Source organism: Canis lupus, chromosome 30 (genome assembly GCF_048164855.1).
Source record: "Canis lupus baileyi chromosome 30, mCanLup2.hap1, whole genome shotgun sequence".
Lineage (NCBI taxonomy): Eukaryota > Metazoa > Chordata > Mammalia > Carnivora > Canidae > Canis > Canis lupus.
In genome coordinates, this window is record NC_132867.1 from 32,413,820 (window position 1) to 32,438,759 (window position 24,940).

At 36.8% G+C, this 24,940-nt stretch overlaps 1 protein-coding gene across 5 annotated transcripts in view; it reads left to right on the forward strand.

The window, feature by feature from the left end:
• ITSN1 (intersectin 1) overlaps positions 1–24,940 on the forward strand; it is a 212,381-nt gene that overhangs the window by 94,254 nt on the left and 93,187 nt on the right. For all 5 annotated transcript variants that reach the window (XR_012021338.1, XM_072806828.1, XM_072806829.1 and 2 more), the window contains exons 9-16: positions 4,532–4,595; positions 7,794–7,931; positions 9,314–9,429; positions 14,338–14,600; positions 16,660–16,809; positions 17,196–17,336; positions 20,783–20,870; positions 21,003–21,142. Coding sequence is in view for 4 of the 5 variants with exons in the window: in XM_072806828.1 (XP_072662929.1) it covers positions 4,532–4,595; positions 7,794–7,931; positions 9,314–9,429; positions 14,338–14,600; positions 16,660–16,809; positions 17,196–17,336; positions 20,783–20,870; positions 21,003–21,142 (1,100 nt within the window). In the remaining variant the exon portion in view is untranslated. The remainder of the gene's footprint in view (positions 1–4,531; positions 4,596–7,793; positions 7,932–9,313; positions 9,430–14,337; positions 14,601–16,659; positions 16,810–17,195; positions 17,337–20,782; positions 20,871–21,002; positions 21,143–24,940) is intronic.

Below are 24,940 nucleotides of genomic sequence, written 5' to 3' on the forward strand. Positions count from 1 at the left end.
CTCCTGCACAGTGGATGCCACTAGTATGTGGATCAGAGCGCTAGCACAGAAACCCTGCTGCAAACCAAAACTGGTTCAGGTTCTGAAGCCCAGCTTTGTACATGAACTTGAAACTATCCACTCAAAGAGTCTGTGTTTAAGGCAGCTTGCAGAGTGATGATAATTGATTGAGTAGTCTGGAGCCTGGTTCTGCCACTAACTAGTGGGAGGTCGCTTTTACCTAGTAAGATCTTACCTCTTGTACAAGAGGTCAGAGTTAACTTACTGAACTCCATGTATTAAAAAAAAAAAAAAAAAAAAAAATTCTGTTATCTATATCAGAAGAGTAGAAAGGACTTTAGGATACTATCCAGCAACCTTTCTAATGAGAGTTAAACACCTAAAATTGATGAGAGAATTACAAAGAAAAGTGTAATTTTAATAAGGAGACTCGAGACCTCTGATTTGAACATTGAGAAGGGAAAACATGTGACTGCCTTTTAACAAATACAGAAGGAAAGAGAAGGAGTTAATTTTCCTGAAGTGCAGAAACATATCTTAAATTTCTAACTCTTACTGTCGTGTGTGTGTGTGTGTGTGTGTGTGTGTGTTTTGTGCTGTCACTTACCATTGTAATTTTTACTTCCAAAAGAAAAGTTCATCTGTTAAAAAACATAGTGATATCTGGAAGGCCTGATCTAATCTTCAGCCTTATCCCTAATAAAGGATCTCAGTGGTCTTCTCAAATAAGTATGTATCTGAGGGGGCAGTCGTAATTACACACAAATTTTCTAAATGCCACGCTCACTCTCTGCTAAAGCATAGCTGTCATTTTTATATATAACATAGGAAACCAGTCCAGCTTTTAACAGGCTCTGAAGGAATATTCAGGAGTATACTTTTAAGTATAATTCAGCATGGTCTGCTTCACACCAGTGCTCTATACAGACCTGGAACTACATTGTCCGTGAATCTGAGAACAATTCTTCAAAGCATTGTTGGTGTTTGCTGTGAATCAATTAAAATAGTATTCAGATGTGATATATTGATGTAGAAATTCTCTTTCTTGGTAGGACCTGTGTTTTATAACCGACATGCAGTGTCTTCACCCCAAAGATAATGACGCAAGCACTTGAATATTTAGACCTTTATTTTTTTTTTTATTTTTTTATTTTTTTTTTAATGATAGTCACACAGAGAGAGAGAGAGAGGCAGAGACACAGGCAGAGGGAGAAGCAGGCTCCATGCACCGGGAGCCCCACGTGGGATTCGATCCCGGGTCTCCAGGATCGCGCCCTGGGCCAAAGGCAGGCGCTAAACCGCTGCGCCACCCAGGGATCCCTAGACCTTTAAATATGTGAGGAAGACAGTAAAATTTAAAGTACACCTGAAAAAGCAGATTTTGTTAATGTTTATCTGTGTCCTTACCTGTCTGAGCTTCTGATACGAGCTTGTCCACTATAGGAAGTGAAGCTAATCTAGCAGTGGCACAATTTACTCCACTGGTTACCTGGGTTCATTTAGCTGATACACTTGTTTAGGTGGGTACCCCCTTCTTGCTTCACAACTTGATGTATACTATTACACCCTCTTAAAAGAGACAATCTTAAAAAATAGAGAGAGCCCATTCTTTAATCAAGATTATATAAGTAGCTGCAGAATTCTGGTAATCTTATCAATGCTAGCCTTCTCCCCAGAAAGGAATTTTATTAATCTTGTGTCCTGAAACAATGGGTATGCTATTGGTTATTCATCTATTAATCACAAAAGCTAAGGTGTTAGTCATTGTTTGAGATAAAGCATTAACTTCATTTAATTCTGACTAGCATGCTTCTCTACAAAAATGTGGATGCCTATAGTAGGACTTACGAACTTGAGGTTTCTGCTTATCCCCATAATGTTCCCATATAAGCCAGCACCCCAAAGCTGGTATCTTTTTATGGATGTAGGCTTCCACAGGATATTCTCTGTACTGAGTTCAATTTTACCCTGTTGTGTTATGCTAAGAGGCTATCTTAGGTGTTGGTAGTGTATTTTGATGTTTATAACCTTGCATTAGGACGTACAGAGTTAAGTATTAGTGTTGCAAAAAACAGTTGTGGTCTTCTAGTGTGGTAGTGAACAAACTTTTTTGTAAAGAACAAAACCATAAATATATTAGGCATGCATTTTGTCTGTCACAGCTACACAACTGTGCTGTTGTAGTATAAAAGTAGCCATGTATCATGGTTAAATGAATGGGTGTGGCAGTGTTTCAAGAAAACTTTATTTACAAAAACACATGGTGAACCAGATATGTCCTGTGGGCTGTGGCTTACCAATCACTTACAGATCATTTCTCTCACTTCAGAGAGGAAGGAACTTATTCTTAGAGAGTGAACGTACTTTTGTTAAATGTCACAGGCCATTAGGGAGTAGGAAGAGTCAGGACCAGAATCCAAATCTCCTCATGCCCATCCAGGTCCAGGACAAGTTCTTTTGGTTCGTTTATTATTATATTTTTTATTGGGAGTAGGTGAAGTACTAACTTCCTTTTATGTAGTTCTGAAGTGGAGAGAATTGTTACAAGTATAAATTAAAGCGTTCACTAAAGTTTTGCTAATTCTCTTTTAATGTTCCAACACACTAAGTACCATATTAGAGACTAAACAAAATGATCAGTCTACATTCCTCATTCCAGATATCACAGAACTTTTAGAGCTTTCACATTAATTCAGTTAAGATTGCTTCTTATTCTTAGAGACTTCCAGTACACACACACACATATTCATCCAACAGGAATGTGTGTATATATTTGCCCAAACCTAGAGGGTTCACTCTTCATAATAGCTCCAAACTGGAAATTGTCTGAATGCCCATCAACAAAATGGATGTATAGATTATTACATTCACAAAATGGTACATCACACAGCAGTTAGGGTTAATGTTCTACAACCACATGCAATACGTTGAACAAGATAAGCCAGACTTAACAAGGACACACTGTGCTGTTAGAAGTTGAGCTACACTTGGTTGGGGGAATGATTAGAAGGGAGCTGGAGATGGGGTACCTGGGTAGCTCAGTTGGTTTAACTTCTGACTTTTGATTGCAGCTTAGGCCATGATTTCAAGGTGATGGGATGGTGCCCTGCACTGGGCTCCATACTGGGTATGGAGACTGCTTAAGATTCTTTCTCTCTCTCTCCCTCACATCTCCTCTCTTAAAAAGAAAAGGAGGGGGGCTATGGTTGGAGAGGGTTCCTGGGGTGCTGTTTCATAATCTAGGTATGATTTACTTGAAAAATTTTCAGTTGGGAAAATTAAACTCTATACCTCTACATGTGTTAAAATTCATATGTGTATGTTGATGTGGCTTTTCTGCCCACAATTTATATGTAAATAAAAGAATTTGTCTCCAATTTACCATTAATTGAGCACTTTTTATATGCTAGCACTATGCTAAGCTCCATGTTATATTTCTTATTTGATGAAGCACAGACTTATAAATCTGGAAAGGACATCTGAAATGAGAAAACTGGGTCCAATTAATGAGGAAACTGCCTGCCCCGAGTCCTGTGGCAAGTTCTCGGGCACTTCCTGTGCTGACACATTGAGGATAATTCTCAGTGGTCCCTAACCACTACTGCTTGCCATGCAAAAAACACATCCACTTGTGTGTTTTTTTGATGAGGTGCCATTTGAAACATGAAATAGCTAAAAGCAAAAATGTATACATGGCAGTCTTCCCAACAAAATTGTTAAAATTCCCCGTTCCATGGTTCATCGGTTATCTTGGGGCCACACCTTGAGAGACAGTGATAGAAGCTGTATTTGTCTCTCTCTTCCTAACCCTGGTTTATTTCAACACACAAAATTTCTCACTGTAGACTTTATGTGATATCTTAGCTCAGTTTCTTGCCAGAGATGAAGATATTTACGAGTATTTTAAGAAATCAGAGCTGATTTGGAGAGCAGAGTTGGAATTCCAGGAATTCTTTATTGCTAACATAAGAAATGATTGTAATGTTAGCCATTTGTGCAGCCTTGAGCAGGTCACTATTTTTTTTTAAGTCTGTAATGAACCGGTTACAAGGGTTGTCCTCTCTAAGGTCCTTCCTCCTCCAAGATTCTCTGAATCTTCTCCGATAGTGGGCCTGGTGGAGGCAGCAGGTGGTGGTAGAAGATGCTGAGTTTAGAGACAAGAAGTTTCAGCTTTGACAATAAAAGCCTGATACAAATAGAGATGATAATCCAGACAAAAGGGCAGGTTACACTTTGAAACTCTAATCTTCTACATACTCTCTGTTCATTAAACATCCATTTAACAAGAATTTATTGAATATGTGCCAGATGCTGTGGCGTGCTTTGTTTTTTGTTTTTGTTTTTTTTTTTTTCCCTTTTCATTGGAGCTTAATTTCCTTTTGAAAAGCCCCTTGGGTAATAGCAAATATTGTTTAAGCACTGTGATTGCATGATGAGATTTCATGGTACTTTATGTGCACAACACTGGTCTTCCTGGACAGTGAAGATTTGCTGATTCATCTTTATATTTTTTTCCCTGGTTTCTGTTTAGGTCCACAAGCAAGGACTATTCTTATGCAATCAAGTTTGCCACAGGCTCAGCTGGCTTCAATATGGTAAGGAATAAAAAGTTCCTTGGTTTGTATAAAGTGGCTTTAATTGATATAGCTTCATGGGTCCTTAGTTTAATACCATTATTTACAAGTGGGGATGTAGGGATTATGATTAATTTCCCAATGATTACCTCTCTTACTCTTTCCTCTTTTTGATTTTGAAAAATACAAAAGCAGAGAAATTAATGAATTCTCTAGAATTCCTAATACAGTTTAAGTAAGTCACAATTTGTGACTAGTTCTGGTTCTCTTCTCCTTTCCGGTTATTTTAAGCCAGAGCACAGTGATTATAGCCTTTTCGTCTGCAAATATTTTAGCTTGTTAATCTCCAAAAGAGATAGGAATTTTCTCCACCAAAGTTAATCAGATAGTGATGAGATTCCTTAGATTGCCTCATAGCTTTTTGGAGTTGATTTGTTCAAATCTGATGCTAATAAACCTGTATTTTGCATCAGTTGGTTGACACATCTTTTACGTGTTCTATAAACTCCTCTTTGTTCTCTAACCACCCCCACCCCCACCCCCCCCAGAAAAGAAAAGCCCAAATTGTGTGTCCTATAGTTTCTTTTAGTCTATCTCTTGGTTGTTGGTTGCCTCCTTGTGTTAATTTATTCCTGTGTTTCCTATAGATCTATAATGGGATCTTGAGCAAGGTATCTACACCTCAACACTATTGACCTTTGGGCCTGATAATTTTTTGTTGGAGGGGCTGTCTGTGTATTGTAGGTTGTTTAGTAGCATCTTTGGCTTCTACCTGCTAGATTCCAGTAACATGACCCCCACCCCCTGTTGTGACAATCAAAGATGCCCCCATGTGTTGACAAATGTCCCGGGGGTACACAATCATACCACTGATGAGAACCACTCATGAGATTCAAATTTGATTTTTTTTTTTTTTTTTTTGGCAGGACTACAGAGATATTACAGTGTACTTTCATCAGAGGCACATAAATGTCTCTATTTTGCGATGATTTTTTTTGGGGGGGGGATGTTGGGTAACGATGGAGTGAGAGGGGATCCCTGGGTGTATCAGCGGTTTAGCGCCTGCCTGCCTTCAGCCTGGGACGTAATCCTGGAGTCCTGGTATCGAGTACCGCATGGAGCCCGCTTCTCCCTCTGCCTGTGTCTCTGCCTCTGTCTCTCTCTATCTGTGTCTCTCATGAATAGATAAATAAAAACTTAAAAAAAAAAAAAAAAAGGATGGAGTGAGAGGGAGAGAAAGAATCTTAAGCAGACTCTATACCAGCACAGACCCCAACATGGGGCTCGATCTCACAACCCTGAGATCAGGACCTGAGCTAAAGTCGAGTCGGGTGCTTAACGACTGAGCCATCCAGGCGCCCTTATTTTGTAATGGTTTTTAATAGCTTTTGGTTGCTTTAATTGTATACATGTGAGGTTCATGATTTTTGCCATAAGGTCCATTGATATGGTTGTTTCATAAATGGTCACATCTAGTGCTAGTCCCTACACTCATCCTGGTTCTTTCTGCTATGTATCAAAGCGTCTTCCTTTTGCAATAGAATAAGAATAATAGACCAGTTAGTAAACATAGCAGACCAATTAATAGGACACATCCAGATCTCTTTAAGCCTGGATATGTACCAGCATCCTAGAGCCCTCTGAAATGTAAACTTGAGATCTAACATTGATAGAGGTTGATTGGTAATTTATTGGGTGTTCTTGTGACACTAGAGTATATCTAAATGCTTATGTATTTCATTTATAACCAGTCCTCTTTGAAAAAAATACTTGAGTCTTCTCCTACTAGAATATTATTATATTCCCTTTCTGTACAGTAAAAAGATATGTTAAATAAATGTTTACAGCCAGGGGATCCCTGGGTGGCTCAGCGGTTTAGCGCCTGCCTTTGGCCCAGGGCGCAATCGTGGAGTCCCGGGATCGAGTCCTGCATCGAGCTCCCGGCATGGAGCCTGCTTCTCCCTCCTCCTGTGTCTCTGTCTCTGTCTCTCTCTCTTCGTCTATCATAAATAAATAAATAAATAAATCTTTAAAAAAATGTTTACAGCCATTATTTAGGCAACTTTGGGGTGGGGGGAAGAATTCCACTTGCCTTCTAATTGAATTTACTTGGGAGTGGCTGGTAGTGGGGAAATGGGAAGGAGGAGAGGTCAAGGAAGATCAGGCTGGAGTCTGGCATCTGGAAAATGCAAAGCTAGAGTGACAGAAAGAAGATCACTGGTTCCCAGAGGCTGCAGGCAAGGCAAGGGAGTGACTCAGAAATACGCTGGAATTTTGGGTGGTGATGGAACTGTTCTGTATATTGTGATACACAACTGAATTCAGTGACACAATTGAACCTGTCAAAACTTGCAGAACTCTACTCTAGAAAGGGCAAATGTTACTGCATGGACATTCTACCTTTAATAAAAACTAGTTTATGCCACCTAAGGAAATTTCAGATTTAAGAGCAATTGCTTGATTTATGGCATCAGCAAAGCCAGGTTCCCAATGTAGTATCTGTCCTGTTGGCATTCTGGTGAAGAACTTTGTTGTTTTACATCCTCTTTTGGTATCCAGAAGTGATTAAGTAAAATCCCATTCTTAAACTTGCTGGAAATATCTATTTACTCTCATTAACTACTAGGGCAAGTTGATCATGAGGAATAGTGGCCAGTGAATCTTGAGATTAAGGAGCAGCAAACATCTTGACCCTGGCTGAAGGCCGTAGAGATCCACCCTTGTAGGTCTGGGTCAGCAGGGAGCCAGCTAACCTAAATGAGTAGAACCTGGCCTGCACCTGTTTTTGTAAATGAGATTTTATGCCCATTCTATGACTGTTTTCCTCCTAAAAGGGCAGAATTCATTGTGATAATTACCATGTCTTGCAAAGCTTAAATGTTTACTATCTGACCTGATAGTTTGCTGTACATAGTGTTTAAAGACACGTAGAATGTGAGTATGATACATTTTAAATGGGCTGGCAAGGCTTGAGAAGAGTATAATTATAGTCATAGTTAACATTTGCTGAATGCTGAACACCATCCCAACTTTATGGATTGTCTCATTTTATCTTTGCAACAGTACTATGAAATAGGTACTATTTTTGTAAATGGAGGCACAGAGAGACTTAACTGGCCTAGAGTCAGAATAAGAAAGCAGAACATTTCAGTCACTTGGGAATAGTAACAAACATGCATTTTCATGAAGCTAGAATGTGATTAACTTTTTATTGAATAGGAATCTTTCTGACATTGATCAAGATGGAAAACTCACAGCAGAAGAATTTATCTTGGCTATGCACCTAATTGATGTAGCTATGTCTGGCCAACCACTGCCACCTGTCCTGCCTCCAGAGTACATTCCACCTTCCTTTAGGTAAGGAACATTTGGCTCTTTTGAGAAATTGTGTATTTTCCATGTGAATTTCAAACTGGGCTTTGCTGGCTGTGTATCTTTTAATCATTTTTATTCCTGGCAAGTAAATGAAATATCCATGAGTTGATGAAAATCTTCTTATCTAGGTCCTGTGTTAATCTTAGGCCTGTTCTGTTTTTTAAAGTAGCTATAGTATATTTGTAAAACACCAAAAGACTGGCGATTTTTATACCAATCTATGAAAGGTTGCCAAAAATTTTAGCAGTTAAAATGAAACCGTATTAACCTGTACATATAACCTAAGATACGGGGATTTTGCCTGTGAATTCTACACGTTGGATAGGTAATGAAGTGTTGGCAATGTAGAAATTACAATCAGGAAGCTAATTAAGTACAATGATCCTAGCCCAAAACACAGTTTCAGTGGAGTTGCCAAAAGAGTAGACCAAAGTCCAGTTGAAAGAAATGTGCACTTACTGGTATCCACTACCTTTACACACCACACACATCTCCTGTTCCAGAGGCTGCCACTTCAAGGTTTTAACTTAAAAGATAAATATGAAATCTTACAAGCACAAAGAACAGAAAAAGAAACACAAATAAGAATTTCTGTCTTGATTCCTCAAACATCAGGAATGACTGGGGGTGGAAAATCCCAATAAAAGTAAGAGAAATGGTCCCATGGCTGTCAGTGCATGTATGGAGCAAGTCGAGAAATCTGTGGCTGTAGGAGGAAACTGTAGCCGGGCAGGTGATCTGCAAAGTCTGACAGCGGCAAAAATCACTACAAGGGATGCAAGACTGGAAGCTGATAAATCATTTTTTAAAAGGTAGATTGCTTTAAAAGAGCAAGGTTAATGGCTTAAGTTGAAACTAATCAGTAAATTAAGTGATTTGTTTTAGGGACTGTCAAGTATAGATATTTCATGCATTTATTATGAGATAAAATGGATAGAAAGGCTTTTTATAAAGGGGAAAGAGGTGCTCCAATTCAGCTCAGCTACTGATCTTCCCTTGGAGAATTTTATGTTCCATGAAAGGGTGGCCGTAGCAACAGTGAGCACCTGTGACCCATGCGCTTTCTAGACCACGTGATAATTATTCACGAATTCCGTCCTTTGGAATTGCCCTGATTTTGGTGATGGTTCTAAACATTTGAACAAGCTTGGCACTCAAGTGTCTGAGGATATTCACATATTCAGTTTTAAAAAACTCTTTGTAAATAAGGAGGACCAAATCTTTATATTTTCCTTGCTATAAATGAAATTTGCTCCATGATGTGGCATAATCTTTAAAAATTCGTTTCCATAATTTATTCAGTTCTACCTAGACAGCTTTATAATTAATCTTTTTTTTTTTTTTCATTTTTTCCACAATTGCAGACGAGTTCGATCTGGCAGTGGTATATCAGTCATCAGCTCAACAGCAGTAGATCAGAGGTTACCAGAGGAACCAGTTTTAGAAGATGAACAACAACAACTAGAAAAGAAATTACCTGGTAAGGCAGTCTTTATATTTGAGTTACATCATTATAGAGATTTTCTACCTCTGAGGCCAAGATGGAGGTAAAAATAAATTTAGCTTCTGACATCCTTGCTGCGTTCCCGTAACTGACCTTAATCCGAATGGAGACTCTTGTAATATGGTTTTGGATTTGAATATATGTAGAGAAATAAGAACATTATGTACTTTGCTAATGTGCCCTTCTTCTAACTTTTAAATTGAAGTCTGATTATTCACCACTAAAAAAATTTTATAAATGTTATTTATAAAACACTCAAAATTAATAAACCTTTATGGTGTTTGCTCAATACCGGCAATGCAGAAATAGAATGTGAAATTGTCTGCTGTTACTTTCTCATGTTGTTATAAGAGATCAAGAAATTCCTTAATGACCAGAAGTTATTTTAAATTTAATATGACCTTATTTTTAAAAATCTTCATTTACAATAATAAACGCATCACATTATTAAAATATTCTAAGGTGGCTATGAGTTTTAACAGTGAGATGATAATTGATACTCAGAAGCAAATGAAATTTATTATGGAGTCTCTTTATATTAAATACTTTGTCAATGTCATGTAGCTGCGTTTGAAGTGCTTAGTGGTTAATTTACCTGCTCAGGACCCTAGTTCTCTCAGTTTTCTCTTTAAACTAAATTAGTTTTTGTTCACTGATAAATTTCTTACTGAAAATAGTTTTGAGGTGCCTGGGTGGCTCAGTTTGTTGAGAGTCTGACTCTCTTGGTTTCGGCTCAGGTCGTGATCTCATGGGTCATGGGATTCAACCCCACTTGGGTTCCACACTCAGCGAGGAGTCTGCTTGAGGTCCTTGCCCTCTGCCCCTCCCCCTGCTTGTGTGCATGCTGTCTTTCCCTCTCTCTAAAATAAATACATAAATCTTAAAAAAAAAAAAAAAAACCTAAAAAAGAAAATGTTCTTTGTGCAAAGCTATGTGTTGAGTACAGTGAGGAATTTTAATGTTAAAAATGTGGTCTATGCCCTCTGGAAGGTTATAATATAACTAAGGATTTAGGGCATCCATATAAAAAATCATTAGGGTGGTATATAAGTGCAATAAATCCCTGAAGACAATATTAGAGATGCACAGCAGAGCTTATGTATGTCCGTTGGCATAGACTGGAAAGACATGAGGTATGGATCTCTGTGGAGGAGGTCACAGTGGTTTTGAGACTGAAGATGAATAGGGTCATTACAAGCAGAAAGAAAGAACATTTCAGAACAATAATAATGGCAATGAAGTCTCAAAGGCAAATAAGGACAGGAATCCTTCAGATTTCGGATTGTCTTTTCCTATTGGTGATAGCCATTCATTTAGAGTTGTGAACAGATTTTTGTTCATTTATTCTTTACTAACCACTTAGTATTTACCTCCTCTGTAGCAGAAATAGGGCCAGATATTGGAATAAACTGTGTAGAGACTTTCGATTATTTTTTAATTGAGGTAAAATTCACATAATAGGAAATTGATCATTAAAAAATATACAAATCAGTGGCTGTCTTAGCTTGGGTGGCCATAATAGAAAATAGCAGTCTGGGTGGCTTAAATAGCAGAGGTAAATTTCTCACAGCTTTGGAGGCCAGGAAGGCTGAGATTGGGATGACATCCAGATCTGTTCCTGGTGAGGCTCTTTTTCTGGCACATAGTTGGCAGTCTTCTTTTTAGGTCCTCATATCACTTTTCCTTGATGTGTGCACAGGGGAAGAGAGAAATAGAGATATTTCTCTCCTCTTCTTATGAGGCCATTAATCTCCTCATGTGGCCCCCACCCTAAGGACTTTGTCTTAATCCTAATTAAATAACATCATACCGGGGCTTAGGCTTCAATATAGGAATTTTGGGGGTTATTCAGTCCATAACAATGGTATTTAGTATACTCGCAGTATTATGCAATCATCAGCCCTGTCTAGTTCTGAGATGTTTTCATTACCCCAAAAGAAAACTTGATAACCAGTCATTGCTAATCCCCCTCCCCTCATCCCTGGCAGCCACTGATCTGCTCTCTGCCTCTATGATTTTACCTATTCAGGATTTTTCCTTCGGGGTATTATACAGTGAATGACCTTATTTGTCTGACTTCTTTCACTTAGCTTGGTGTTTCTGAGATTCATCCACACTATTGCATGTGTCATTACTTCATTCCTTTGTATGGGTGAGGGGACTTCCAGTTTTCATGGGGCAGAGTGAAATGGATGCTGCCTCCTCGTAATTACTAAAGGAGCAAGAAGAACAAGAAAACCGAAATATACATGCCATGTTTGATCTCTAATCCATAACTGTAATGTGTGAGAAACATCTCTCTAAAGCAGTGAAGGCCAAACAGAAATGTGGTAAGAAGCCAAGAAAGGATGCTTACAGCGACACATCTCAAGACAAAGTGTAAAGTGACAGTTCCTGAAATAGAGAACAATGGGAATGTCATGCTTCTCCTGTTTGGGGTTGGTTCCAAGGAGCAGCATATAACACAAAATCGATTAGACACTGCTGAAAACATAAGGGATGTGGAGATTGGGAATTTTATTTTATTTTATTTTATTTATTTTATTTTATTTTTTTATTTTATTATGTATGTAAGTATGAATGAATGACAGTGCATGCACGAGAGGGTTGGTGAAGAGGGAGAGGGAAAGAGACTTAAGCAGACTCCATGCTGATTGTGAAGTCCAATATGGGGCTCAACCCCATGACCCTGTGATCACGACCTGAACCGAAATCAAGAGTTGAATGCTCAACTGACTCAGTGGCCCAGGTAGCCTGGGATTTTTTTTTTTTAAAGGGAAAATAAAATGGTTGTAAATAGAATGTTAGCAAATGTTAGAAAAAGAAATGATTGGCCTGGGGAATAATGCTAAAATTCATCATTGGTGTTCTCAACGAAGGAAACTGAGTAATGGATTAGAAAAAATTGTTTACTGAATCGGAATGTGATCTACATAGTGAGTACTTCACAGTTTGTTTTTCATTATGAAACTCAGGATACTCACCTTCCTACCTCTGCTTTCAGAATTTGTCTTATTTGTTAAAATAGAAGACACGTCAGCACAATTATCAACTAAGAGGAGAGATGTAGGGATGGAGAGATTCATGGTACAGGAAAGAGGGCATCAGTGGGTCAATCAAGGTGATTGAGAAGGAGAACTGTAGAGTAACAGGAAAGGAAAGGAGGTTGGTATAATGCAGAACTGTTCTAGAAAGATTATAAGTCTGTGGGGGGGGAGAATATGTTAGCAAAGAATTTAGGGTTTTTTAAAATTGGGATGTAGTATTAGTTTCAGGTGTACAACATAATCAATATTTGCATACACTGCAAAGGGTATCCGCATACACTGCAAAGAGGGTTCTCTTTCTTCCACAACCTCTCCAACACTTGTTTTCTTGTCTTTGATAATAGTCATTCTGACAGGTGTGAGATGACATCTCATTGTGGTTTGGATTTGCATTTACCTGATGATGAGTGATGCTGAGTATCTCTTCATGTGCCTGTTGGCCATCTGGATGCTTCTTTGCAAAAATGTCTATTCAGATCCTCTGCCTATTTATTTATTTATTTACATTTTAAAAACTTATATAGGTAATCTCTCATTCAGTGTGGGGCTTGAACTCATGACCCCGAGATCAAGAGTCACATGCTCCTCTAAGCCAGCCAAGCACCCCAACCTCTGCCCATTTTTTAATCAGATTTTTTTTTGTTGAGTTGTAGGAGTTTTTTTAAATGTATTTTGGATATTAGCCCATTATCAGATATATGATTTGCACGTATCTTCTCCTGTTCAAAAAGTTGCCTTTTTATTTTATTGATGGTTTCCTTCACTGTGCAGAAGCTTTGTGGTTTGATAGAGTCCCACATGTTTATTTTTACTTTCAATGTTACTACTCCCTTGGAGTCAGTTCTAAAAAGCAGTGTTCCATGAGCACTGTCAGTGAGCTTTCTGCCTATGTTTTCTTCTACAAGTTTTGTGGTTTAGGTCTAACATTCAGCTCTTTAATCTGTTTTGAGCTCATTTTTTTGTCTGGTGTGAGAAGAAAGTGGTCCAGTGTCATTGTTTTGCATGTGGCGGTTGTCTAGTAGCACCACTTACTGCAAAGACTTTTCTTTTCCTATTGTATATTCTTGGCTTATTTGTTGTAAATTAATTGACCATTTAATTGTGGGTTTGTTTCTGGGCTCTCTGTTCCGTTCCATTGATCTGTGTCTGTTTTTATGCCAATAATACTGTTTCAATTACTGTAGCTTTGCAGTATAGTTTGAAGTCAGGGAGCATGATAGCTCTGAGTTTGTTCTTCTTTCTCTCAAGACTGCTTTGGCTATTTGTTGTCTTTTGTGGTTCCATATACTTTTGAAAATTATTTAAGCTCTATGAAAAATGCCATTGGAATTTTGATAGGAACAGCATTGAATTTAGAGCTTGCTTGTTTAATAATATTAATTCTTCCAATCCAATTCTGATCATGGAATACTTTTTCATTTAATTATGTCTTCAGTTTCTTCCATCAGTGTCTTATAATTTTCAGTGTGCAGGTCTGGGTTAAATTTATTCCTAGGTATTCTTTTTTATGCCATTGTGTAAAGGGGACTGTTTTCTTAATTTCTCCTTCTGATAGTTCATTATGAGTATATAGAAATGCAACCAATTTCATATTTTGATTTTGTGTCCTGCAGCTTTACTGAATTAAGTTATTGGTTCTAAAAGTTTTTTTGTATCAAAAAATTAAAGTTTTTTGGTGACATAGTGCTTATTCCTAAGGGCCCAGACAGTACGGAAGCTTCAGTTCAGGTTTGTTTTTACTACAAATTTCAAATGTGCCATTGAATGAATTTTTCCTTAGAAAATAGTATGTTGAAAATCCTGACTTTTCAAAGTTTTTCTGCTTCTTGTTTTAAAGTAACCTTTGAAGATAAGAAGCGTGAGAATTTTGAACGTGGCAATCTGGAACTCGAGAAACGGAGACAAGCGCTCTTGGAGCAGCAGCGCAAAGAGCAAGAGCGCCTGGCACAGCTTGAACGTGCAGAGCAAGAACGGAAAGAGCGGGAGCGCCAGGAGCAAGAGCGCAAAAGGCAACTGGAGTTGGAGAAACAACTGGAAAAGCAACGGGAGCTAGAACGTCAGAGAGAAGAGGAGAGGAGGAAAGAAATTGAGAGACGAGAGGTAAGCAACTGTAGAGCCAAGCCCACAATTAGCGTGTGTGCTCTGGTCTCCTTCTTAATTATTCAAGTAATATTAATATATTAATATGGTCTTTTTTTGCTGTAGTTCAGTGGTTTGAGTATATTCACAAAGTTGTGGGACCATAACCACTAATTCCAGAGCATTTTCCTCACCCCAAAAAGAAATTTTTAAAAAAAATTTATTTATTTATTCATGAGAGACACAGAGAGATGCAGAGACATAGGCAGAGGGAGAAGTAGGCTCCCTGCAGGGAGCTTGATGCGGGACTCGACCTGAGCCACACGCAGACGTTCAACCACTGAACCACCCAAGCATCCCCCAAGAAGAAATTTCTTACTCATAAAGCAGTTACTCTCTATTCCCCTCTTCTCCTGCCCTCAAAGCCACTCATTTACTTTCCACCTGTGTAGGTTTGCCTGTTTTGTGGACATTTCATATAAATGGAATCATGTAATATATGACCTTTTGTGTCTGGTTTCCACTTAGCATGTTCCCAAGTCCCAAGATGTAGCATGAATCATTACCTTATTCCTTTTTATGACCTAATAATATTCTATTACACAGATGTTCCAAATTATATTTATCCATTTATCAGCTTATGGACGTTTGAGTTGTTTTCTCCTTTTTTGAACGATTATGAATAATGTTTTTTTATTATGAATAATGTTGCTAAGCTCCAGCTTTTGATAACATAGTCTTGTAACAAACCACTGATATCAGTTAAGAATTTTTCAGATTTTTTTTTCTGCATTTATATATGTATATAGAAATATAAAAGGTTATATAGTGGAGAGATTGGGGGTTTGGTGCAATTTTTTTTTTTTTTTTTTTAGTGGTGCAATTTTTTTTAACCCTTGTAATAGTATCATACTAATTACATTGTTCTGTGCCTCTTTTTTCTACTTAAAAATAATATGTTCACTATATTTGATGGAAGGCTTCATAAATTTGGTGTCATACCTGGAGAGGGGCTAAGCTAATCTTTTACCTGAATTTCCAGTTCTAGCATTTTGCTGCAGATGCAGTGCCATTATTCTTTTGTGTGAATGAAATATATTTTACATATGGAAGATTTTTCTTTATAAAAACACAATACTTTGGTTTCATTTACTGTTATTGCCTCAGAAAACTTAGAACAGTAAGCCTCCTTTAATTCAAGCAAATGCATATGGATACTAACAGGGTTTTAACTTCCAGAATGGATAGCCAAAAGACAGACCACCTACCCTTAATGTTTTTTTGTTTTGTTTTGTTTAAAGACACTTTAGAGTATTTATTCAGAATTACTTAATAGTCATTCACCATAAGCTACACATTGGTACTTCCTAGAGTACTGGTGAATAGGTACTCCACCTTTTCCTTCTAGGCCCAAAGGGTAGTTGGAGGACCAGTACATATGAAGCAATTACAATAGAGTGCTAGATGGCTTTGGACATGTACTTTACCCAGCAGCCATCAGAGTCAGCTTTCAAAAGAGCGGACATTACTACAGAAATTGTGGAAGCTTATGTGGTGTTTAAAAAAAAAAACATGATGGGGGGGTAGGGAAGCAACAAACTTTTAAAACTTGAGATAAGTAATTTCTCATTTGATAGAAGGTGTTTTTGGCTGGGGGTACTTTTTGCTTTTGGTTTTTGTCCTGGGGTTTTGGTATACTTTACTGGATTAAAGATATTTTTCTCGGTCTTTACGAGTCAATAAATAAGAAAGAACAGGATTTTTTTGTTTTGTTCTTTGTTTTTTTATTTTAGTCACATCAAGCATTCTTGAAGGCATAAACAATCGAATTCTAATGATGAAATGAATCTTTCCTGGTCTCACCTAACTAAATAGCTTTTCTCAATATTCTTTTTTTTCCCCATAGAAGAAATACTAGATTTGTATAAATTTTGTTTTACTATTTTGTAATAGAAGCTTTTGTAGCATGTACCATTTTATCTCTAAAAGTAAGGCCTTACTAGATGTTATGTTTATTAGGAGACGTTGTATAATGTAAGGACTAAAATGTTAGTCAGTTGTCTGTTTGCCAATGCCACAGGCTGCAAAGAGAGAACTTGAAAGACAGCGGCAACTGGAATGGGAACGAAATCGAAGACAAGAGCTACTCAATCAGAGAAACAAAGAACAAGAAGACATAGTTGTACTGAAAGCAAAGAAGAAGACTCTAGAATTTGAATTAGAAGCTCTTGTGAGTGATGTTTGATTATGCTCTGGGAATATGGTTGACCCTTGAACAACACAGGGATCATGGGCACAGATCCCCTGTAGTCAAAACTCTTAACTTTTGACTCCCCTCAAACAAAACTATTAGTAGTGTGCTATGGACCAGTTACTTAACACATATGTTATATGTATCTTTAAAGTAAAGGAAGTTAGAGGAAAGAACATGTTAAGAAACTGATAAAGAAAAGTAGACACATTTACAGGACTATACGGTTATTTCTTGAAAAAAATCCACATGTAAGTGGACCCATGCAATTCTAACTTGTGTTGTTCAAGGGTCAGTTGTCTACTAACACTGAACCATTAGAAATGGTAATAATAATAATAGTAATTATTTTTCATTTGTTAAAGAATGATAAAAAGCATCAACTAGAAGGAAAACTTCAAGATATCAGGTGTCGATTGACCACCCAACGGCAAGAAATTGAGAGTACAAATAAATCCAGAGAGTTGAGAATTGCTGAAATCACCCATCTACAGCAACAATTACAGGTGAGAAAATACATTCCTTAACTGCTCTTAGGCTTACCTGCTTTTCCTCCAATTCATTCCATTCGTTTATCCCTACAAGTGTCCAGCATTTACATATACATGGAAACTAATAAAATTCTGGCTAGATTGATGGAGAAGAGGAGGAGGGAAAAGGAGAAAGAGCGGGGAAAAGTTGAAGAGGGAGAGAAGATGCAAATTCCCATTATAAGAAATGTAAGAACTGACATCGCTACAGATACTGTAGACTTGCAAAAAATTAAGGGAGTATTGTAAACAACTTGATACAAATAAATCTGACAACTTAGATGAAATGAAAAAATTCACTGAAAGATACAAATCATCAGGCTCAAGAAGAAACAGAAAATCTGAATAATACTTGTATATCTATTAAATACATTTTGCAGTTAAAAGTCGTACCACAAAAAAGCCTCCAGGCCCAGATGGCTTCACTGATGAATGAAAACTTTAAGGAAATAGTGCCATTTCAACACAAACATTTTTAGAAAATAGAGGAGGAAGGAATACTAATTTCTTATTTATTACCCCGATACCAAAACTAGGTAAGAACATTACAAGAAAACTATAAACCAGTATCTTTCAAGAATTTAAATTAAAAGATAATAATAGCATATTGAATCAAGTAAAATATTTTTGTAAATGGTAAAACACCATGACCAAGTATGGCTTATTTTAGGAATAAAAGGTTGGCTTAACATTCAAATTTCAACCAACATAAATCACCATACAAACAAGACAGAGAAAAAACTAACACATCTTGGTACATGCAGGGCAAAAAAAAATTATGACCCACTTCACCTATTCATGATGTAAAAAATAGTTTTTCATTTCTGATGTAACATTTTAAGATATATATCTACTTTTTTTTTTTAAGAGTTTATTTATTTATCCATGAGAAACAGAGAGAGGCAGGGTCACAGGCAGAGGGAGAAGCAGGCTCCATGCAAGGAGCCCAATGTGGGACTTGATCCCGGACCCCAGAATCACACTCTGAGCCAAAGGCAGATGCTCAAACACTGGGCCACCCAGGCGTCCCAAGATACAAAATTCCTTCTAAGCATTGTCATATAGCCATATTACAGAAATTTTTAATGTCTTTTCATATCCATTCAGTTCAAAATCTTTTTTTTATTTTCATGGTCATTTCTTCTTTGATGGGTTATTTAGAATTATGCTATTAGTTTCCAAATATTTTGATTGTTTTCCAGATATCTTACTGATTTCTGATGTATGTTATGAGCTGTGAGCATACTCTGTATGATTTTTAAGTTTACTGAGACTTGTTTTATGGCTTAGCATATGATCTGTGTTGGTGAATATTTTATGTGCATTTGTAAAGAATATATACTCTGTTGTAGTTGGGTGGAATGTTCCATAAACGTCAATTACAGCAAATTGATTCATCGTGTTTTTTGTGTTTTCTACATCTTTACTGATTTTGTGACCTCTTCCAGCTGCAGCGAGAGGAGTGTTGATAGCTCTATCATTGTAAATTTTTCCTTTTTCCTTCCAGTTCTCTCAGTTATTGTTTCATGTACTTTGAAGACCTAATCAATTTGAGATACTAGGATATGATATATAATGTAAATAGTATCAGATGTTCACTGCTAGAAATTGTTTAAACATATTAAAAAGTACATGTACCTTTTAAAAGTCTATTTTTCTATATGATAACTTTTTTTTTATATGTCTCTCATTAACTATGAGAAGTTTCATAAAATACTCTCTTGGAAAATGTAGGAATGAGGCTACATGTTTATTTATTATCTCACTGAATGCTCTGTGACCAAACACATTTTTATTATTTAAGATTGACACTTAGTGTGTTCATTTATTGGTAATAAAATACAAATCAGGGTCCCTGAAAAAATAGTAAAGTGAAAAATAATAAATGATTTCAGGAGGGCCTGGTATATCATAGGCTATGAGATATTGATTCCCCTTCTTTACTGTTATTAGCAAATATTTGCTATGCAGATGAGTCAGGTGGCCCTTCATATTTGCTTATGACTTTTTTAGGAATTTAGGTTGGCATTTAAAAGTGATGTTTATATAAATAAAACAGTCTCAGTATATGGACTAGGCTTTTTCTGGATGTGTCATTGTCTTGGTTCAAGAAAGAAACTTTGGAATTGGGTAAGGGGCCTTTCCTTAATTTAGGGAGGAGAATAGGAGAAGCTCAGTTGTCTGGGCCTTCTTGGGAAAACCATCTGAACTGTATATTCTGTTTTGTCAACTAAGGCATTTTTATTTTCTCAAACCAAAAATCAATGCATAGAGTTTTTTTCAAGTTTTTATTGAAATTCCACTTTGTTAACATACAATGCTTATTAGTTTCAGATGTAAGATTTAGTGATTCATCACTTACATATAACATACCCAATGCTCATCACAAGTGACCTCCTTAATGAGATTTTTTTTTAAACCAAGTTAAAAATGAAAGTCATATATTTGTTACTTTGTGCTGGAAAGGTTGTCATTTTACTGAAACGTATAGAAACTATATAGGATAATATCAGGTAAACTTGTAAGCAAATAGTGCTTTGAGAGGTCATCCATGAAAACTCCAAATAGCCTTTTACAGTGTGCAGGTTAGTTTTCTTCTTATATCAGTTAAGAAATAGTTGGTTCAGGACTTTTGTATACCTGTTTAAAATTGTACATCCATCCTTGGTGGTAGAAAAACATATATGGCAGCCAAGATCCTATTGTTAGAAATCTCTTCTTGATTTCTTTTTTTTTTTTTTTTTTTAAATTTTTATTTATTTATGATAGTCACAGAGAGAGAGAGAGAGAGAGGCAGAGACACAGGCAGAGGGAGAAGCAGGCTCCATGCACCGGGAGCCTGACGTGGGATTCGATCCCGGGTCTCCAGGATCGCGCCCTGGGCCAAAGGCAGGCGCTAAACCACTGCGCCACCCAGGGATCCCTCTTCTTGATTTCTATCTTTAGGCATATGGTAAACCTAATTCAGTGTTGAGAATTGTAATTCAGGTTACAAAGTTCAGAGTAGTTCCTATTCAAACTATGGAGTCATTTTCCACTAACAGAGTCACTGCATTTACATTTGATCCCAGTGCAAAGGAGAGATCATTGCTTTTCATTTTCTCTGCTGAATTGTACTTAAAGTACATTTCTAAAGCTTTATAAATAGGCAGTAAGTCAACAAAAATTTACAAAACCTCAAGAGAGCTATAACTGTCTTAACTTTATTTCAGTGAAAAGCATTTGGCAAATAGTTAATTGCTTGGCAAGAAAGCAAGAGCTGCCCTGACTGGTGATTAAATGCAGTCTCTATATAGGATTTGGGGTGAGATTAGATGCGTCTTTGAGGGACGAGAATACTGACTTACGTTTGCCCGGATGTGGAACGTAGACATGCTCGTTTTCCCTGTCAGTTCATTGTTGTTTTCCTTCCTCTCTCCTAGGAAGCCCAGCAAATGCTTGGAAGACTTATTCCAGAAAAGCAGATACTCAATGACCAATTAAAACAAGTTCAACAGAACAGTTTGCACAGTACGTGTTTTCTTTTTAAAGTTGGTCTTTTCCTTTTCTACTGGCAAGAATTTCCTTCGGTGAAATGAGAAGATTACATTTTTCTTCACTGCCCGTTTGCCTCTCTTATCTTGCAATGTTTTTCTAAAATAGGAGATTCACTGCTTACACTCAAAAGAGCGTTAGAAGCAAAAGAACTAGCTCGGCAGCAGCTACGCGATCAACTGGATGAAGTTGAGAAAGAAACCAGATCAAAACTACAGGAGATTGATATTTTCAATAATCAGCTGAAGGTAACTGTTCTGTGTGTCCCTACATATATGTCCTACCCTTGTAACTTTTCCAACTGGCCAGATGATTAGTTGATACTTAATTCCAGGGAGAAAAATTTATGATGCTGGTTTGTCAGCCTTCTTACAAGCCTTAATACTACAGATGAATATTATACAATCTATATTGCATTTTTCTCTTTAACATCTAAGGATGAGTTTGGTATCTGTAAATTAAAGCTGAGTGAGCGGCCCCCCACACGACGTCTGTCTTTAACCCGAATCACATTTTTATACATCTCCATCCTTTCATCTGTTGATAACTAATCAAGTTGAAGTCCAAAAGCTAGGCCGTTTGTTCTTCGAAGACTACCAAAAAAGGATTTTTTCTTTTTTAAAACTAAGAATATTTCAGCCACTTCTTATCTTCAAGATTTTCCTCAAATGCACATCTTTATTTTATTACCTCATATTTTAAAATTGTATAGTTTAATGCATTAATTGCTTGTGTCTCTGTGGCAAAAGTGGTGTATGGTTTTGTCACATATACATGGTAAAATTCAGGAACATGCCAAAGCTCTTAGGGAATGTAAAAGTGCTTATGATAGCCTCCTTTGGGTTTGGTGCCTTTGATTTAACTTCACAACTTTATCATCGTAAGACCGTTAGCTCTTACAAAAAAGCCAGAGCGTAAGCAGTTAATTTCCTACTATGAGCATGTACTGTAGATTTAAGTGAATATTGGAGTTGTTAATCAATTATGTTCTTATAAGAAATGGATTTCATACTTTTCTTTAAATACTCATTTTCTTTTTCCATCTCAAAAATCCTTTATACTTAACTCTAGCTAATTTTGCTTTTGGCACTGGAAAAAGGAAAACTCCTTTAATATTAAAAATAGGAAAAAATTAGAAACCACATTCATGATTTTTAGTTGGCATTTGAATTGAGATTCGAGGCCAAACTGTTCAGACATCTGAGTTTGAGGTATTTTTGCTTTTTTTTTTTCTTAGAGTGATAGGTAATGAACTTTTCTCAGTTATACAATGCCAGGCAAGTGCTCCTAGGGGACATATTATTGGAGCTAACTTAGTGTTTTTCTTTGCTTTCATTCTTATACAGCGTGTGTGTGTGGGGTATTATATGTACATCCCATATTTGTACATATATGATTATATGAGAAGTACTGGAAGTAGCGCTGTGAGTTCTCTGTCTCTACAATAAACACAATAAAAGAGCTCACTTTAACTCTCACTGTGACTTATCACTCTTTCAAGCAAAAAGAATATGATTAACAGTGCATTTTAAGAGTCTCTTGGGGAAAAAAAAAAAAGAGTCTCTTGGAGCACACAGTGTTAAAATATTTGGGTCTCTTCTGAACCCAGACAGTCATCCAGATTTCTGCCTTAATCTGAAGATTCCTTTTTCTTGCAATTTAACTCCCGAAAACAAAGTTCATATATTAGAGGATGACACTGCAGTGGGTGATTTTTCCCAAGTGTCTGGCCTATTTATGGATTGTTTTGGCCTATTGGAGTGCTGTTGCCATTGCCAAACAGAACACCCTGCAGGGAGGTGGCGTGAGTCCCTCTTACTGTGTGTCATTGACCGATGCTGCCTTGAGTGTTAGTGACACGTCAGCCCTTCCTTTTACTTTATTCCTTTTCCCAAATACGCTTATTTGTAAATAAGAACCTGGCTTTCTGTCTTCATTTTTATTTTGGTTTTCCATTATTAACTTTAAATTTAATGTAAAGAGTAAAGAATTACAAGGCAGTAGAGCTTTATTGTATAAACAACCGATTTGGAGGCCTTAACAAATACATTGTATTGCCTTATAGTTATTATTTCTAATATTCCTCTCTTACCTAGTGAAACCAAAACAGAAACGGTTAAATTGAAGCATCAAAAGATTTATAATTTGATCGAGACAACTCTAGAGGCAGATTTAAGATTTCGTCTCTTGAGTGTCTCCTGCCTACTTTTCTTTGGTGTGGTTGTGTTGGAAAATAGGGAGCATTTCTCCCCTGAATTTAGAGCACATGTTCATTAGTAACTATAATTCTTGTATGATGACATAGACCAGGAGAGCCAGCATTCTGACCCCTGGGGTTTCTTCAGTGCCTCTCTTGGTACAACAGTGCCTTTACAGCATTCACACTAATGATGCAAAAATTACTTCTGCCTTGCTGGGAGTGAAACCTTGGCGATTGTCCAGTCATTTCACACGTCTTATCTGATGGTGTGAACTCGCTATATCCAAAATCTCCCCCTCCCAGAAGGAAACCAGCTGGAGAATATAGAAGAAAAAGGACTTAGCAGTTTTGTTTTATATTCATGTAGATTGTTCCCCTAGAGAAAGAGTATAATTCACTCATTATCAGCTAGTAGGATAACACTGGAGAAGTACCCTATGGCATGCAGAATTTTAAAATTAGTTGACCAGGAAATTAAACCTGTATTCAATGGCTAGCTCCACAAATGAGGATTCCATTTAACAAAAAAACCAGTCTCTATTGGAAGCTTTGATACACAACTACTTGCAATAAGTTACTCACTTCCTTTGATGCAAAGTCAAAGTCATGTCTAGTCCCTTACTTAGAAGGTCCCATAAGGAATCCTAGCACCCTGCTTTAGCTCAGTTTCTGGAGTATAAGACTGTGATCAGAATGGCTTAAATGTATTTATTTTCTTGAACGTAGAAGAGTTTAGAGAGTAGGTACATCTTATCATTTTTTCCTTTTTTTTTTTTTTTTTTAAAGACGTACCATCTGATTTAGTCCTTTCTAACACGTGGCTTGTTCAGATTCATTCTTCTTTTAGGAGTCTCTCCTTTTTCTTCACTTCAGGAAGAATTACATTCTGCTTCCTGACACAAGACCTGTTAACCAATGATGGAAATTCTCCAGTCATTAATTAAAGAGGAAAAAATAATTACTTTTGCAGTCAGTTAACAGGTGTATGTTTCATAAAGATAGCAACATTTTGAGAACATAAAGCATATTTACAATCACAGTCGTGTTTTAAACAGCTCCAGATTCAGGGATATAAGATGTAAGTAAGGTCTCTGGAGTTTATCTGATCTCATAGAAATTGAGGTCTCATTCTTTCCTTTCACACAATGCTTTTTCCAGGTATTTTAATAGATATTTACCTAATAGATGTAATATTTATATATTCCCAAAATAATCCCTGGACATAACTATCTTTCAAATTTATCACTGTAAGCCAAAAATTACTTGAGAAAAGCAGCAGAGGAATCTCAATGCAGCAAATATACTTTGCTTTGCTAAGGCGGTAGGAAAGGGCTTGGGGGCGGTAAGTGGGGGTTAGAAATTGTAGCACACTGAGATACTGACTCTCTTGTGCTAGAAATGCCCTGGTTAGCCGCTTTTATATTTATGCTGCCTTTTATGTGAACAGTGAATTTCAGCTTTTTCATGATCAAAAGAAGTATTTGACCAGTGATTTAGCCATGAATAATTGATTTTTTCTGTAATTATTGCTAACGAGAATTAGTACTTCTTAAAGCAGTTTTAATTCAGTGAATCACATTTGTTTACCAGACTTCTCTGCTTTTCAAATGTATTCTGTATGCAGATATTTTCTCGTACTAAGAAATCAGTAGTCCTCTCATATTCATTTTCTAGAAACATCAATTTAACATTATTTTCTGTGACTTTTCCTTTTTACTTCATTTTACATGAAAATCAAGAACTTTTAACATTTTTTGAAGAAGGTATGTGCCTAAAGGGCATATAGAGACATTCCGATCATTGTTTTTCTTACATATAGTACTTTACCTATAGATATAAAATTATG